The 15,401-nt window shown below is 39.6% G+C and overlaps 2 protein-coding genes across 4 annotated transcripts; both read left to right on the top strand.

Moving 5' to 3' along the window:
* The first annotated feature begins 53 nt into the window (after nt 1-53).
* Nucleotides 54-6,497, top strand: sgf29 (SAGA complex associated factor 29). Of its 3 annotated transcripts, none has more exons than XM_074657067.1 (10): nt 54-210; nt 1,179-1,252; nt 1,341-1,416; nt 1,529-1,601; nt 2,212-2,276; nt 2,359-2,488; nt 2,805-2,951; nt 3,350-3,385; nt 3,602-3,764; nt 5,124-6,497. In XM_074657067.1, exons 2-10 carry the CDS (start codon nt 1,187-1,189, stop codon nt 5,238-5,240), a joined length of 873 nt encoding a protein of 290 aa, XP_074513168.1. In that variant the 5' UTR covers nt 54-210; nt 1,179-1,186; the 3' UTR covers nt 5,241-6,497. The 3 variants fall into 3 exon arrangements, with proteins under 3 accessions (XP_074513168.1, XP_074513166.1, XP_074513167.1); XM_074657065.1 differs by having other exon boundaries at nt 54-230; XM_074657066.1 differs by having other exon boundaries at nt 54-265.
* A 2,578-nt stretch (nt 6,498-9,075) lies between these two features.
* Nucleotides 9,076-15,192, top strand: nfatc2ip (nuclear factor of activated T cells 2 interacting protein). Its single transcript, XM_074657062.1, has 9 exons — nt 9,076-9,214; nt 11,351-11,449; nt 12,075-12,135; nt 12,243-12,372; nt 13,129-13,203; nt 13,368-13,584; nt 13,686-13,830; nt 14,559-14,671; nt 14,762-15,192. Exons 1-9 carry the CDS (start codon nt 9,194-9,196, stop codon nt 14,921-14,923), a joined length of 1,023 nt encoding a protein of 340 aa, XP_074513163.1. The 5' UTR covers nt 9,076-9,193; the 3' UTR covers nt 14,924-15,192.
* Nucleotides 15,193-15,401: the final 209 nt, after the last annotated feature.

Raw genomic sequence — 15,401 nt, 5'->3', positions numbered from 1 at the left:
CTTGTGTTAACAACAAACTGAGAGAATTCATCTTTTCTGTGTGAAACATGCAGTTCCGGGTCCGTCCGGCTGGTGGCGCTGTGAGAAGCGGGTTCGCCAACTCAACACTAACTAACACCAACGAAGAAGAAGGAGCAACAGCAGCTAATGTGTGTTGTTAGCTAGCAGCTAGCAGCTAGCAGCTAGTCGACAGTAAACAACAGAAACACGGTGAGTTCATCTTCATGTTGGTGGAGGAAAGGTTAAAGCACAGCGAGTTTATTAAGTTATACACGTGGAAATATGTTCAGCTGATGTTTCTGTTGCATGAAAACAAATCTCACAGTTTATTAACCATGCTAACTCAGAGAGCTAACAGTTAGCCTAAAGGAGCACAATGTTACCTGACTCATTTATATCATTATTAAAAGGTAGCCTGAACATTTTAACTAGTTTTATTGAAACAAAGTTGTGTATTTTCCCGTCGTTTGAACCCAAAATGCTAGTTGTCTCTTTATCCTCATTACGAGCTGTTTGTTTACAATCAGAGTTTACACCAAACTCCATTCAGAAATCACTCAATTCAGAGATACCTTGTTATTCTGGAGATATAAAACTGTAATAAGACATTATTCAAACTCGGGATAGCCCACTTCTTTATTCGGCTTTCATCCAATGTACCATTTTAATATAATACAACATTTATACCAGTTTGTTTTGGTCCTACTAGCTGCTTCCAGTCATTATTCTATCAGAAGCTGTGCCTTTAACATGACAGATTTCTTAATGGGGTTTTGTATCAAAGCTGTTCTAACAAGACTCTTATCTGAATGCTAAAACCTTGAAGGTACAGACATGTCAGCCGATACCAAGATTGTCGAGCTGCTCACAGAGCTCCATCACTTAAAACCAAACTCCATTCAGAAATATGTAAATTCAGAGATACCTTGTTATTCAGGAGATATAAAGACATAGTAGCACATTAATCAAAACCAGTATCATCCACTTCATTATTCGGCTTTCACCCAATGTGCCATTAATGCAGTGTTAACATTTATAACACTTTGTTTTGGTCCTACTAGCTGCTTCCAGTCATTATTCTATCAGAAGCTGTGCCTTTAAAATGACAGATTTCTTGATGGGGTTTTGTATCAACGGTGTTCTAACAAGACTCTTATCTGAATGCTAAAACCTTGAAGGTACAGACATGTCAGCCGATACCAAGATTGCCGAGCTGCTCACAGAGCTCCATCAGCTCATCAAACAGACTCAGGTAAGTCAGTAGCATTGGTCGATAGTTATTAAACACTGATTAAAGGGGTTAAATGTTTGGATCTAAATAATCATGTCTGTGTTTTCAGGAGGAGAGGTCACGCAGCGAACACAATCTGCTCAACATTCAGAAAACACACGAGAGGATGCAGACGGAAAACAAAAGTCAGTCACCACATTGTGAACTCTTTTTCTATTTACAAAACACACACACTGCTTTTCTAGCTGGTTACCAGTTGCTCTTCTACATTTTGTCTTGTTCCTGTGTCTCCTTCAGCGTCCCCGTACTACCGGACCAAGCTGAGAGGACTGTACACCACGGCCAAAGCCGACGCTGAGGCAGAGTGCAGGTGAGTCGACACTTTTAGGGTTTTTACATACACGTGTGCTGGCTTGGCTCACCTCGCCTCGGTTTGACTCGGCCCGTCAGCCCAGCACGGCAGGGATTTTCATCTCCATGACAAACAGAGCTGCCTGCTTGAAGGCGTGTGTAAACACGGCTGTAAAACGGTGGTTAAACACGTTTCATTTCTTATATTCTTCACAATAAAATCAATTGCTGGATATTAATATTCACCGCCACCATGAAGGCGTAACATCCACATAAACAACAAGAAACATTGAAATCAAATCGTCAGTTTGTTTTGAGATGTCCAGATTTCATTCATGCTGCCACGAGCGTCTCTGTCCAGGTGTTATGGTGCGTTCACACCAGGAGCAACGCCAAGTTTACACGCGGCACAATCACATACAAAGTCAGTGCAAAGAGACGTGAATTTTGCGCCAGGTAATGCAAATTGGGGCTAAAGAGACGCAGGTTGTTGACCCCTGGTCTAGAGCGAATGAACACAAATGATCCTGGCGGTCTGATTCAAAGTCGCTTCACTCTTTGTCTGAACACAGCTTTAGAGTTCACACTCTCAACGCTCTTTGTTCTCTTCTTTCTTTTATTCCTCACAGCATCCTGCGTCACGCTCTCGATAAGATCGCAGAGATCAAGTCTTTGTTGGAGGAGAGGAGAATAGGTACGTGACATATTGAAACCGTCTACAGCAGGATCTCTGCAACGGATTCAGATCTGAATATGTTTCCTTTTTTTTTTTACAGCCGCTAAGATGGCAGGAGTTTACAGCGACAGCGACCCCCCCAGGAAGACGATGAGGCGAGGCGTCCTGATGACGCTCCTCCAGCAGTCGGCCATGACGCTCCCTCTGTGGATCGGCAAGCCAGGCGAGAGGTACAGTCGCTGTAGACACACACAGTTCCCACATTATTAAACCCTGCAGGCTTCATCACACACCACAGGGAGGAGTTATTGCTGTTTTTACTGGATTGTAGCGCCATAAACTGGCAACTCAGTGAGTGCGTTTACAAACCTTTATTTCATAAAACTGGACCTTGAGATACCGGATCATACTGCCTGGAGTAGATCCTGTGGTCTGTGAACACCTGATCCAGGTGTCTGATTTTTGTCCGAAGCTGCTCTAAAGTGGTACACGTTGAAATAACGAAGTACTTCTCCTCCTTCTCCTCTTCGTCGTTCTCTGTATCAGCCCGCCTCCTCTGTGCGGGGCGACGCCGGCCAGCAGCGACTACGTGGCCAAACAGGGCGACAAGGTGGCGGCGAGGGTGAAGGCCGTGGACGGAGACGAGCAGTGGATCCTGGCTGAGGTGGTCAGCTACAACCACTCCACCAACAAGTGAGAACATCACACACACCGTCACCACAGGGGAGCAAGTATTCACAAATACTCCTGCATTCAAAGTACACAAGTATTCTCAACAAAATGTACTTAAAGCATCCGAGTTTTACATCATAAATAATCATATTATTTAATATTATTGGTGTATTTATGAGTATATAGTATATAAGTCTAATGCAGTGAGGGCCAAAGAGCAAATGTACTACGGAGTATTAGGACCACATTGAGGGAAAAAACATCTGAGATTTACAGAATAAAGTCGGAAGTTTACGAGAAAAAAAGAAAATAGCAGGTAACATTACTACTTTATGATATGACTTTATTCTCGCTCATCGTGTCCCACGGTCCGACGTCGTCCCTCATGTTGACATGTCTTCACCTCTCTGTCTCTGCAGGTATGAAGTGGACGACATTGATGAAGAGGGCAAAGAGTGAGCATCATTTTCTTCTTCTCTTTATCTATTATTTCTTTATTTCTTTTTCTTTATTGCCTAACTCTTAATTATGAAATAAGACCTTTGTATACTCCAGTTCCTGTGTTCTCTAAATGAAGGAGTAGAGAGCGAGCCGGATGTAACGATGATAATAAATCCTCTTCCAGCTCTAAATGTGGTTTCTAAACAGCCGTTGTGTGTTTGTGTGATCAGGAGACACACTCTGAGCAGACGGAGGATCATCCCTCTGCCTCAGTGGAAGGCCAACCCAGAGACGGACCCAGAGGCCCTGTTCAGTAAGGACCAGCTGGTGCTGGCCCTCTACCCCCAGACCACCTGCTTCTACCGGGCCCTCATCCACGCCCCTCCACACAGGGTGAGACGCTGTCGGAGAAATGATTTAATAAACAGTCTCTGGTCATTCAGTCAAGAGGCAATTACAATTTATTAAGCAAATGCATCTGGGTCCAAACAGCAGACAAAGTCCGTGTAAAAGACAGAGAGCTCCCTCACTACAGCATTCTTTATAATCTTGGTTTAGCCTTCCCCGCCTTGTGGCCCGACCTTCCACCCTGCTTCTGAGTGAAAGCATTGTCTGTTCATAAAAAGAGTTACTTGAGATTAGCTAGTTTTAGCAGAGTGCAGGTGTGAGGATGATAAGAAATGTATCTAAACTAGAACAGTGTGTGCTTTCCCAGAACATTCACATTTATCTGAGTACACAAATGTTACACAGAGGGACATCATAGGAGACATTTCATTGACCTCACTGTATAAAATGACCTGTGGTGACCTCTAGGATAATCACAGCCTCATGAAACTTTACAGACACAAACTAGAGACCTAGAGCATTCAGAGGATGGATGGATCAGACTAGAGACCTACAGCATTCAGAGGATGGATGGATCAAACTAGAGACCTAGAGCATTCAGAGGATGGATGGATCAGACTAGAGACCTACAGCATTCAGAGGATGGATGGATCAAACTAGAGACCTAGAGCATTCAGAGGATGGATGGATCAGACTAGAGACCTAGAGCATTCAGAGGATGGATGGATCAAACTAGAGACCTAGAGCATTCAGAGGATGGATGGATCAGACTAGAGACCTAGAGCATTCAGAGGATGGATGGATCAAACTAGAGACCTAGAGCATTCAGAGGATGGATGGATCAAACTAGAGACCTAGAGCATTCAGAGGATGGATGGATCAGACTAGAGACCTAGAGCATTCAGAGGATGGATGGATCAAACTAGAGACCTAGAGCATTCAGAGGATGGATGGATCAGACTAGAGACCTAGAGCATTCAGAGGATGGATGGATCAAACTAGAGACCTAGAGCATTCAGAGGATGGATGGATCAGACTAGAGACCTAGAGCATTCAGAGGATGGATGGATCAAACTTTGGATTTAATCCAATAAATAAACTATCATGTAAACCAAAGACAACTTTCGGCCTATTGTATTCACAAAGTGGACAAAGTATTCTGTATTTCTTGTAGTCGGCGTGGCCTGATGACAGTAACACAGCCCCGCTCTGCTTATTATAGATCTACAGTCTGTTCAGAGCTGACGACTCCACAACGTCTGTGCACACAAGAAACTCACAACCAGATCCAGAACCTAATCCTGAGTTCTGCTTCTGTTTGTTTGTGTTTCTTCACGTGTGAATCTGGTGAGGAAGATGATGTTCCTCCCTCGCTAACCTCAGCATGTGTTTGTTTGTCTGCAGCCTCAGGACGACTACTCGGTGCTGTTCGAGGACACGTCGTACGCCGACGGTTACTCCCCGCCGCTCAACGTGGCTCAGCGCTACGTGGTCGCCTGCAAAGAGAACAAGAAGAAGTGACCGCTGACTGGATGTCCGGACATGAAGGACGAAGTTGAAGCCCGTCTGGGAGCGTTGTTATATTTTGAAATTGCGCTGATTTTTGTATGAAAACGTGTCAAAACTCAAAGTAGACTCTCTCGTGTTTGTGTTTCAAATCTCTTGGAGCAGGTTCTGATCCACTGACTGGTCATGGAAGGGTGTAATCTTCTAGTGGTGCGTTCACACCAAGCGCGAAGCGAAGTTTTGCACGATGCGAGTCAATGCAAAGAGGCGAAGAGATGCAAATTCACACCGGGCGATGCAAATTGCCGTTTTTATGCCTAGAAGACTTCATGTTGTGTGTTGATGGAGCAGCTGCATAGTCTGGCACTGATCCATCCAGACTCCATTCAGAAAACATGCATTTTAAAAGTTGTCTGCGTGTCGTCATGGTAACAGACCTGACAAAGCATGAATTCACAGTTTTTACTAATCAGCATCATCATGTAGTTATTCCAGCATCATTTTGATCTGTTTATTGATATTAAATCACAGCACAATCTGTTTATTTTGGGTTCATACCGCAGTAGAGACGTGTAGCTGCTGGATACAGTCAGTGTGATGTCACTTTATGTGAATACAGCTCGCCGCCAGGTGACGTTATGAACCCAGACACGACGGCGTTTGGTTTTCTGACATCAACATGTACAAAGCAGCTACAGAGGTTATTGCCTCCATGGTTGATGGAGGAAGGAGAAGTTGTTGGTATCCATGGAGACAGGCTCCTCCTCCTCTCCGGCGCGTCGAGAACACAGATGATACCGGCGGTCCAACTGGCGCGAGTTAAGCGAGGCAAATTTTCGCTTCGCTCTTGGTGTGAATGTGACATTAGAGTCTTGGAGCCGAGCTGGGAAACGGCATTAAGTCAATCAAAGACACAATAACAGATGGTTTAATGCTCAACACCTCTTAAATGTCAAAATCACCACCAAGACATGTGAACTAAAAGCTGTGTCCTAAATCCAGACCGCCGACCGCCGACTGCTTTGAGTCTGTTCAGTGTCCACTCAGGAAAAGAGACAAAATAAAGTTATAATAAAAACACCCCAGTCAGTCAGTATGGAGACTGAAACAACCTGAACAGATGTTTTAGGGTGTTTCTGCAGCTTCGGGCATTTTTAAGTCCCAGCAATGACATTTTGATAAATATATACACGCAGTGTTATTATCACCCATCTTCACATCAAAAATACTAATTACAAAATAATGTGATTTAATAAAAATGTATGAATCATTTTATGGGTCCAAACATCACTTCTTCTTCATGTCCCACATCTGAGCTCTCTGTGTTGAGATAAATGAGCTAATTCAATTATATATGACATTATTTCAAATGTACATATTACTTAAGACTTCTAGCCGTAGCTAGTTTGCAGACCTTAAAATCACATAATCCAACATTGTACATTACAATCAATTTACATATATGTATGTTCCTAATCAGTAATCAGTGTGAGTTATGTACATAATGCTACAATATATAACACAAAATATGTAGAGAAATATAAGTAAATAATAAAAATGAGAATATTCAATTCAATTCAATTAATTTTTGTATAGCGTCAAATCACAACAGAAGTTATCTCAAGACGCGTTATATATAATAGAAGTAAATAATAGAAAATTTGAATATATGAAATATGTACAAATACTTACATATGTAGAGTGATGTAAGTAAATAATTATAATAAAATGTGAACAAATATTCACATTAAGAGATGCAATATATGTAGAGAAATATAAGTAAATAATATGAGAATAAAAGAAATGTGTACAAATATTTATATTAAGACATGCAATATATGTAGATAAATGTAGTAAATAATAAAAATAAGAATATAAGAAATATGTGCATTAGAGACATACAATATAAAACATACAACCACAGTGCAAATAAGTAAATACAAAATACTGAGAAGTGGGATCTATTAAGTGTATTGAATATATAAATGCAATTATAGTATAGATATTAATTAAATAAGAATATTAATTGAAATGTACAGTATAAATGCAGTATTAATGCCAGGATATTACACTGTTGATTTATTGCACAAATTATTGTACAGTCAGTAAAAAAAATACGTCTTAATAAAAAAATGAAATGAATCTATAATAAACCATCTGAATCTGCAAAGTAACTAAAGCTGTCAGATAAATGTAGTGGAGTAAGAAGAACAATATTTACCTCTGAGATGTCGTGCAGAAAAATGGAAATGGAGAATAGAATAGAAAGCTTTATTGTCGTCCTATTAAATACAACCAGATTCACAGCTGCCACTTCTGGTCAGTGCTTTAAAACAAATACTTGACAAGACTAAACGAGGCAGATAAACATATAACAGGTAAAACACACACAGTTATAAAGCAAATAAAACAGGTAGAGTAGATGTAATAAATAAATATAAACAAGTGTTACACTAGAGATATAAAATATAAAATAGATGTAATGTAAACAGAGGTAATTGCACTTGTAAAATAGGTAGAGTAGATATATTTCATATTCAGTGTAAATATATATATATTATATATATAGTGTATAATATATATATTCAAATACTCAAGTAAAGTACAAGTATCTCAAAATTATACGTAAGTACAGTACCTGAATAACTACTACAACACTGCTAAATTAACTGTACTGTAGCCAAAGAGGATGTATAAACATAATAACATAATCATCCGTGTTCAGTATTTTATTTATTTTTATTAAACCTTTATTGAACCAGGTTAGTCCCGTTGAGATTAAGAACCTCTTTTCCAAGGGAGACGTGGCCGAGATGGTCAGCAGCAAGAACACTAAACTGCAGACGCAGACACAAATAGAGATAAAATATAATTCACAAATACTAAAAGCACTAAAATGTGCATTAAAGGAGAACTATCTGAAGACAAATGGGGGACAAGAAGGAACTTTTCTGGGATTCAGCTGAACAACAAGGGAGCTGAAAACATTGGCATGCCACAGAGTCTGCTTCTAAAGCCTTCATCTAGATTAAACAATGTTTTAATCCATTTCTGCCCACCCACACACACATACACAGTTATAATTATATATGACCTTCGAATTAACTTAAAACATTTTTTTTTCTTTATTATTGTTATTATTTACTTATTTATTTATTTATCTCACTTATTATTGTAAGTGTTGGTATTATTTTTATTGATATAATTATCATGACCATCATCATCATCATCATCTTTATTATTATTTATATTATTAATATATATGTGTATGTGTATATACTGTATTATATATATATATATATATATATATATATTTTACACATTTATTTTCTTTTTGTTTTGTTTTTGCTCCCCCTGTGCTCTACACATAAAAGGAAGGATGTCTGTATGTGTTTAAGAGTAGATATATGTCATATATGACCATCTAGCCTCATTAAATGCCAAACACACACCCATTATCCACATCACACACACACACACACGCACGCACACACACACACACACACACACACACATTCTTCAACCTGCTTCCATCCCCTTGTGTTGTCTTAGTTTTGTTTTGTTTTGTTTTTGTACTTTGTAATTTGTCTTTCTCTGTATAATATATTTTGGTCTTTTTTTATATATGTCCCTGCACATGTCTTCAGTTGTTTTGTAATCACTTTATAACGCAATGATAAAAATTAAAAAAAATTTAAATTATTTAATGATACCAGCTCCTTGATTTTTTGGTTATTTTGGAGCAAATTCCAGGCTGAGGGTGCAGAATATGCAAAAAGCCCTTTCCACAATTTTTTTCAAAGCTTTTGGGACAGAGAGCGCAAAGTATATTTCCCACAGGACGTAACACGGTGAGTGTCTGAATATCCCACAGTCCGTGAAGGCAGCAGCAGTGGATCATGGCTGAGGCGGTTAACACGGTGAGTGTCTGAATATCCCACAGTCCGTGAAGGCAGCAGCAGTGGATCATGGCTGAGGCGGTTAACACGGTGAGTGTCTGATTAACGGTTAAAAACAAGCTTTAATCTGTGAATTAAGTCAACAATAACAGGTGAAATGTGTCTGTGATTAAAGTCTCTACTAGCAGAGAGTGAATAGTTTCGATGTGAAGCCTCAGAAACAGATTAAAGTGCCTCTAAAGTGTCTCTTTATTAGCATCAGAGGTTAGCTAACCTTACTGTTAGCCCTTCAGAATAAAAGCCTGCAGCAGGTGACCTTTGGTTTCGGTTTAGTTTAAACTCTCTGTTGTTGTGATGGTGACTATTAAACTATTAAACTACCACTTTAACCACGTTAACTAAACTAAACACGTTGTAGCTGGATCTGTAAAGCTGTAGAATAACAAGAATAGTTTAAAAAACAACAGCTTGAGCTGGTTAACGTTAGCTCTCAGCTCCTGCAGGAAATACACTGATCAGTCATTATATTATGTTTATTCAGCATCTTAGTACAGGTCATGTAGCAGTGGTGGAGAGGAAGTACAGTTAGACAGGTACTGTACTTCTATACATTTGAGATACTTGTACTTTACTTGAGTATTTCCATTTTCCTGCACTACATCTATAATAATAATAATAATAATAATAATAAATTGGACTTATACAGCGCCTTACAGAAACCCAAGGACGCTATACACTCACAAAATCATACTAGCTTGTGGCAGCTGCCAATTCTCTGGTGTTTGCTGTTGTTTCCCTTTTCCCTGGTGTTTTTCTGGTTGAGTTGCTGAGTGATTAGAGGGTTATTCAGTTCACCTGTTGCAGGGTGTGGGGACTGGCTCTTAAATGATAGTTGAGAGCAGCTTGGTGGTTCCCCTCTTGACCAATCAGGGGGTAACGACGCCCTTTCTGTAGGGCTTAAAAGAGGAGGGAAACTGCACACCCAGTGTCATTCTGATCTCTCCTTCACTCAATGCAACATGTGTTATCAGCTTTACCAGAAACTCTGGTCTGTTTTGGGCCCTTTTGGGATTCTGTGATCTTTGTGTTTTGTTTGTTGAGAGTGTTGACTCCTAGTTGGGGAAACAAGTTAAGTGCCAACCAATTGGGTTACCTGCACTGGGACGATTAGGTGCTATTTGTGCAACAGCTGGCTTGCCTTACAATAGCCTAATGCCTGCAGGCTGTATTTTTGTATTCTATTCATTTGTTGATTTTCAATGAAACCCTTTATACCCATTTCTTTTAGTGTATTTTATTTGGGAAAACTTTAAAGGAGGGTAAAAGGAAAAACACAAACCAATATTTCAGTTTCCTTAATTGTTTGTTGATATAGAGGCATTTGTTCATTATTGTTATTAAGAAGGCATGTTATTTTATATTATGTGGATAGGAACTGTTTTTCAGTCTTCTGACTGAACAACTAAAGTCTGGGGAACTCAGTACCGCCACAAACAAATAACACAGGAGAAACTAGGGCTAAGTAATTAAAAGAGTGATGTGTAGGAAGAGTCAGCTGACATCATATCTCAGAGGTAAATATTGTACTTTTTACTCCACTACATTTATCTGACAGCTTTAGTTACTTTGCATGTTCAGATGGTGTATTATTATAGATTAATTTTATTTTTTATTAAGACGTATTCTTTACTGACTGTACAATAATCCAACTGTGTAATACCCTGGCATTAACACTGCATTTATACTGTACATTTCATTTAATATTCTTATTTAATTCATATTTATACTATAATTGCATTAAATTATATATTTAATACACTTAATAGATCCCACTTCTCAGCATTTTGTATTTACTTATTTGTGCTGTGGTTGTATTTTATATATTGTATGTCTCTAATGCACATATTTTTTTATATTCTCATTTTTATTATTTACTTATATTTCTCTACATATGTAAATATTTGTACATATTCCTAATATTCTTATATTTTCATATTTACTTATTTCGCTACATATATTGCTTGTCTTTATATAAATATTTGTACACATTTCTTATATTCTCATTTTTATTATTTACTTATATTTCTCCACATATATTGCATGTCTTAATGTAAATATTTGTACATATTTCTTATACTCATTTCTTATTTTTATTATTATTACTTATATTTCTCTACATGTATTGCGTGTCTTAATGTCTTAATGTAAGCCTCTGTCTGTTCTCAGGTGTCTGACAGTGAGCAGCTGGCTGCGAAGCCTCGACCCAAACGCAGACGCATCCTCGACCCTTCAGCTATCGTCTCGGTGCCCGTTTACTCCAACAAGGTAGACCGCCAGCGGTCAGTGAAGGCTGACTCTATGGGGGACGGAACCTACCGAAATAAATAATAAATAAATAAATAAATATGTAACTAAATGCAGCAAAAATAATTTTGATAATAAATGTAGCCATTAATTAATTAATTGATCAAATGTGACATGAATTGATATTTCTGTTATATATTTGCTTCTTTATTTATTTATCTTTGTAATAATTCCCTTATTTATTTAGGCTTCTGTTTAATTTTCCTTTTTATTTATTTTTTTATTTTTACACATTTTTAAATTTATCTATTTTTGAATTTATTTATTCATTTATTTGCTATCTACTTATTTTTTTGCATTTATGTTTTAAATATTTATTAATTTTTATTAATTTCAAAATGTATTTTTTTATTTTTGCATTTATTTGCTATTTATTTATTTTTATGAATATTTAAATGCCTTTATTTATTTTTGCTTTTTATTTTTTAATTATAAGATATTTATTTTTTAATCTATGTATCTACATGTATCTACAACAGTGATTTCACGTTTTAGGACCAGAGCTTTGTGACGATATATTGGATGTTTTTAAATGTTTGTCCACCTGCGACGACGTGCGCTCTGAATCAGCTGGTTTTGTTTTCAGGTGAGCAGCAGTCTGCAGATGAAGCCGACGGCGGCCATGTTCAGTGAAAAGGAAATCTCAGGTAAAAACGGAGGTGAAAAACCCAGAAAGAGTTAAAACCCAGAAAGAGTTGAACGAGAGTCGGGTCGCTTTAATACTGTACGTCTGATTGTTTGTGTCTCTGAACAGACGACGCTGCGGACGACAGTTTGTGGTCACAGTTTTCATCTCGAGGACCGGCGGCAGCGGCGGCGGCCGTCGTCGCCCTCAGTGACTCTGAGGAGGACGAAGCAGAACACGTACAGAACAAAACACAACCGTAAGTAGTTAAAAAAAAGTGGGATGTAAATCTGCATTTAGATTAGGACGGCAGGATTATGGTCAAAATGATAATCACGATTACTTTGATCAATATTGAGATCCCGATTATTCACCACGATTTATATCTTCCATGTTGGGCTACATTTCTGCTGATGTACAAATCTTTGTATCAAAATAAGACTGGTCTTTATTCACAGAGCGTGTCCTAGTACCTCCGTTTTCATCTTCGGGATTTCACTTCATCAAAGTTAATTATCTTTTTGGTCGCCTAGAAATGTCTTATTCAGCGTTTGGTTGCACTTAGCGCCACCCTCTAGTGTCACCTCTGGTTGCAAAAAACCAAGATGGCAACGGCCGAAAACAAGTATGGCGACGGGTTAAAACCAAGATAGCTACAGCCAAAAGCCAAGATGGCGACGGCCAAAAGGCCGAAATCAAGGCTTGAAAACGGCGGTCCATCAACCAATGGGTGATGTCACAGCAACTACGTCCACTTACAGTCTACAGGCATGACCGCTCCCCAAAGGTGAAGCCAAAACAGAGCACGCTTTTTTAAACATCACAGCCGACGGTGTTCATTTAATTGTGGGAATCCAAAATCGTGATCAGATTGTCTCCTTCACAACAGATAAATTCATTCATTCACAGCTCTGAACTCAGATCTTCTCCAGGTGTTACTTCCCTCTCGTCCTCCTCCAGTCAGCAGGGTTCTAATAACCGTTTAATTTAACACGTTTCTCACCTTTTGTTTCAGAGCAGCCATCCGCTGCCCGTCTCCTCCAGAGAGTCCCGTCCAGAAACAGTCCAGACAGGTCAAGAGGAAGATCAGGTGACTCTCGCTCTCGCTCTCGCTCTCGCTCTCGCTCTCGCTCTCTCTCTCTCTCTCTCTCTCTCTCTCTCTCTCTCTCTCTCTCTGTATATGATACTAATGATTGTATTTATAGCACGTCATGGAGCTCAAAGTGGTTCACACCGGTGGTTTGTGTTCCTCAGCGAGATCGACAGAAAGCTCCGGGCGGTGAACTCCCTCATGTCTCCTGAACCTCTGGGAAGGAAGTCCGTCGAGGTGCACGATGACGACGATGACGACGACGTCCTCATCGTGAACCAGAACCCCAGTCTTCAGGATTCTCCTCACAGCTCGTTGGTCCGCGAGATCCCCCTCAAGATCCGCTGCCGGACAGACGTCCACAAGATCCCCGTTCTGTCGGTGTGTAACGTCAGAGACGCCGCTCTGAGTAGTAGTGCGTGATGATGATGTCACCCGTTTGTGTTGTCTGACACGTGGTTTGTTTGTTTGTTTGTTTTTAGTCGACGCCTTTAAGCGACGTGGTGACCCGGCTGTCCGTCGTCCTAAACGTCCCTCCTCATTGCCTCCTGCTGATGAGGGAGGAAGTGGAGCTTCCGACGGACTCCACCGTCGGTGAGCTCGGCCTCGGCATCGCTGACATCATAGGTGGGTCACATGACGTCACATGACAACTGTAAGAACGTTCTTTTGTAAACCAGCAATGAGATCAGGGCTCTAATAATGTTGACAGCTTGTGATGTCTGATAGATTCCTCCAGCTTGTTAGTTATATTGAGATGTGTTTAATAGAATAAATCATCAATTAGTTTTTTGTGTATTTATAATTGACCTGTTTAGTGTATAGTGTGCATGTATTAAAGTCAACTGGTGCAGTTTCTTCATTAGACCACCAGAGGGCACCAAACCATAATTCTTGACCACACCGCTCAACGCAAACACAAAGGTGGAAGAAACATTCAATTCAGGAAAACACGGACAACGCCGTGGTAGCGACCTGTCAATCACAAGGTAGCCCCGCCCTAAAGCATCTCCTGCTTTATGGTCTATCTGACTCTAAATGGGACCATCATTTACTAAATGAACATCATGCTGTACTGAAGAAGACTTGAAACTAGAGACTGAGACCATAAACTCATGTTTACAATGTTTACTGAGGTGAATAATCAAGAGAGAAGTAGGCTCCTTTTCTCATAGACTTCTATAGAACCAGAGGAGTCGCCCCCTGCTGGCTGCTAGAGAGAATGCAGGTTTAAGACATTTCAGCATCGGCTTCAGACCCGGAGTTGCCCATTCATAAATGACTCATCACAGTTCATCCAGTAGTTGAGATGATTCAATCTGGACCAAAGTGCTTTTTTTCTGTTTATTGTGCAGAGTGCGTCGTCATGGCAGTGGAGGATAAAAGTGCGGGCGACTTCAGCGGCAGCATCACCGTGAGGCTGCAGAGCAAAGACCGAGACTCTTCTCAGGAGTTCTCTCTGCACAGAGTTCGTAGCTCCTCTTCTTCTTCCCTCCGTCATCAGCTTTCTGTTTGTTTCAGCAGCAGTGATGTCATATCCTGTGTGTGTGTGTTTCAGGACGCACCGCTGGGCTCCGTCTTCTCCCGGTACCTGTCAAATATGTCCACCGTCGCCCAGAGGACGGTCCGCTTCCACTTCGACGGCTGCAAAGTGACGGACAGACAGACGCCGGCTCAGCTGGACATGGAGGACGGAGACATCATCGAAGTTTGGACTTAGAGTCATTTCACAACCTCTATTATATACGTGTAAAACCACTCAGCTGGTACGTTAGTTACTTTATTTGTAAAAAAGTCACTTTATTTGTAAATGCTGACGATAAAAGATGACGGGATTATATGTTTGGACATTTTTAACAGTAAACATATACGAGCCCTTCCATCATTGTACAATTCTAAAGTTGTTTTTGTGTCTGTACTATAACCTGTACTTATTACTTTTTTACTGTTATTGAAAATAATAAAAGCAGAAGTTGCTCTGTGAGATAATATTCATATATTATATTATTATGTCTCAGTACCACAGTGTTAAAACACTGTATTATACGTCCTGTATTCAAAATAGTTTTACAGAAAAAATTAATTAAATGCTGAAAATACAAAGATAATGGGATCATATGTTTAGATAATTTAAATAGTTTAGTAATAGATACCTCCATGGTAAACATCTGTGGGGAAATAAATAAACTGAAATAAAT

Source organism: Sebastes fasciatus, chromosome 13, assembly GCF_043250625.1.
Source record: "Sebastes fasciatus isolate fSebFas1 chromosome 13, fSebFas1.pri, whole genome shotgun sequence".
NCBI classification, from domain to species: domain Eukaryota; kingdom Metazoa; phylum Chordata; class Actinopteri; order Perciformes; family Sebastidae; genus Sebastes; species Sebastes fasciatus.
The sequence above is the reverse complement of the archived record's forward strand: the minus strand, read 5'-3'. Positions and strand labels throughout refer to the sequence as shown.

Bases quoted from the DNA above. Each gene is read 5' to 3' on its own strand.
- sgf29 (XM_074657067.1), top strand. From the start codon at position 1,187: ATGTCAGCCGATACCAAGATTGCCGAGCTGCTCACAGAGCTCCATCAG. The intron at 1,602-2,211 runs GTGAGTCGACAC...TATTCCTCACAG, and splicing joins GACGCTGAGGCAGAGTGCAG to CATCCTGCGTCACGCTCTCG. The intron at 2,952-3,349 runs GTGAGAACATCA...CTGTCTCTGCAG, and splicing joins TACAACCACTCCACCAACAA to GTATGAAGTGGACGACATTG.
- nfatc2ip (XM_074657062.1), top strand. From the start codon at position 9,194: ATGGCTGAGGCGGTTAACACG. The intron at 12,136-12,242 runs GTAAAAACGGAG...GTCTCTGAACAG, and splicing joins CAGTGAAAAGGAAATCTCAG to ACGACGCTGCGGACGACAGT. The intron at 14,672-14,761 runs GTTCGTAGCTCC...TGTGTGTTTCAG, and splicing joins AGGAGTTCTCTCTGCACAGA to GACGCACCGCTGGGCTCCGT.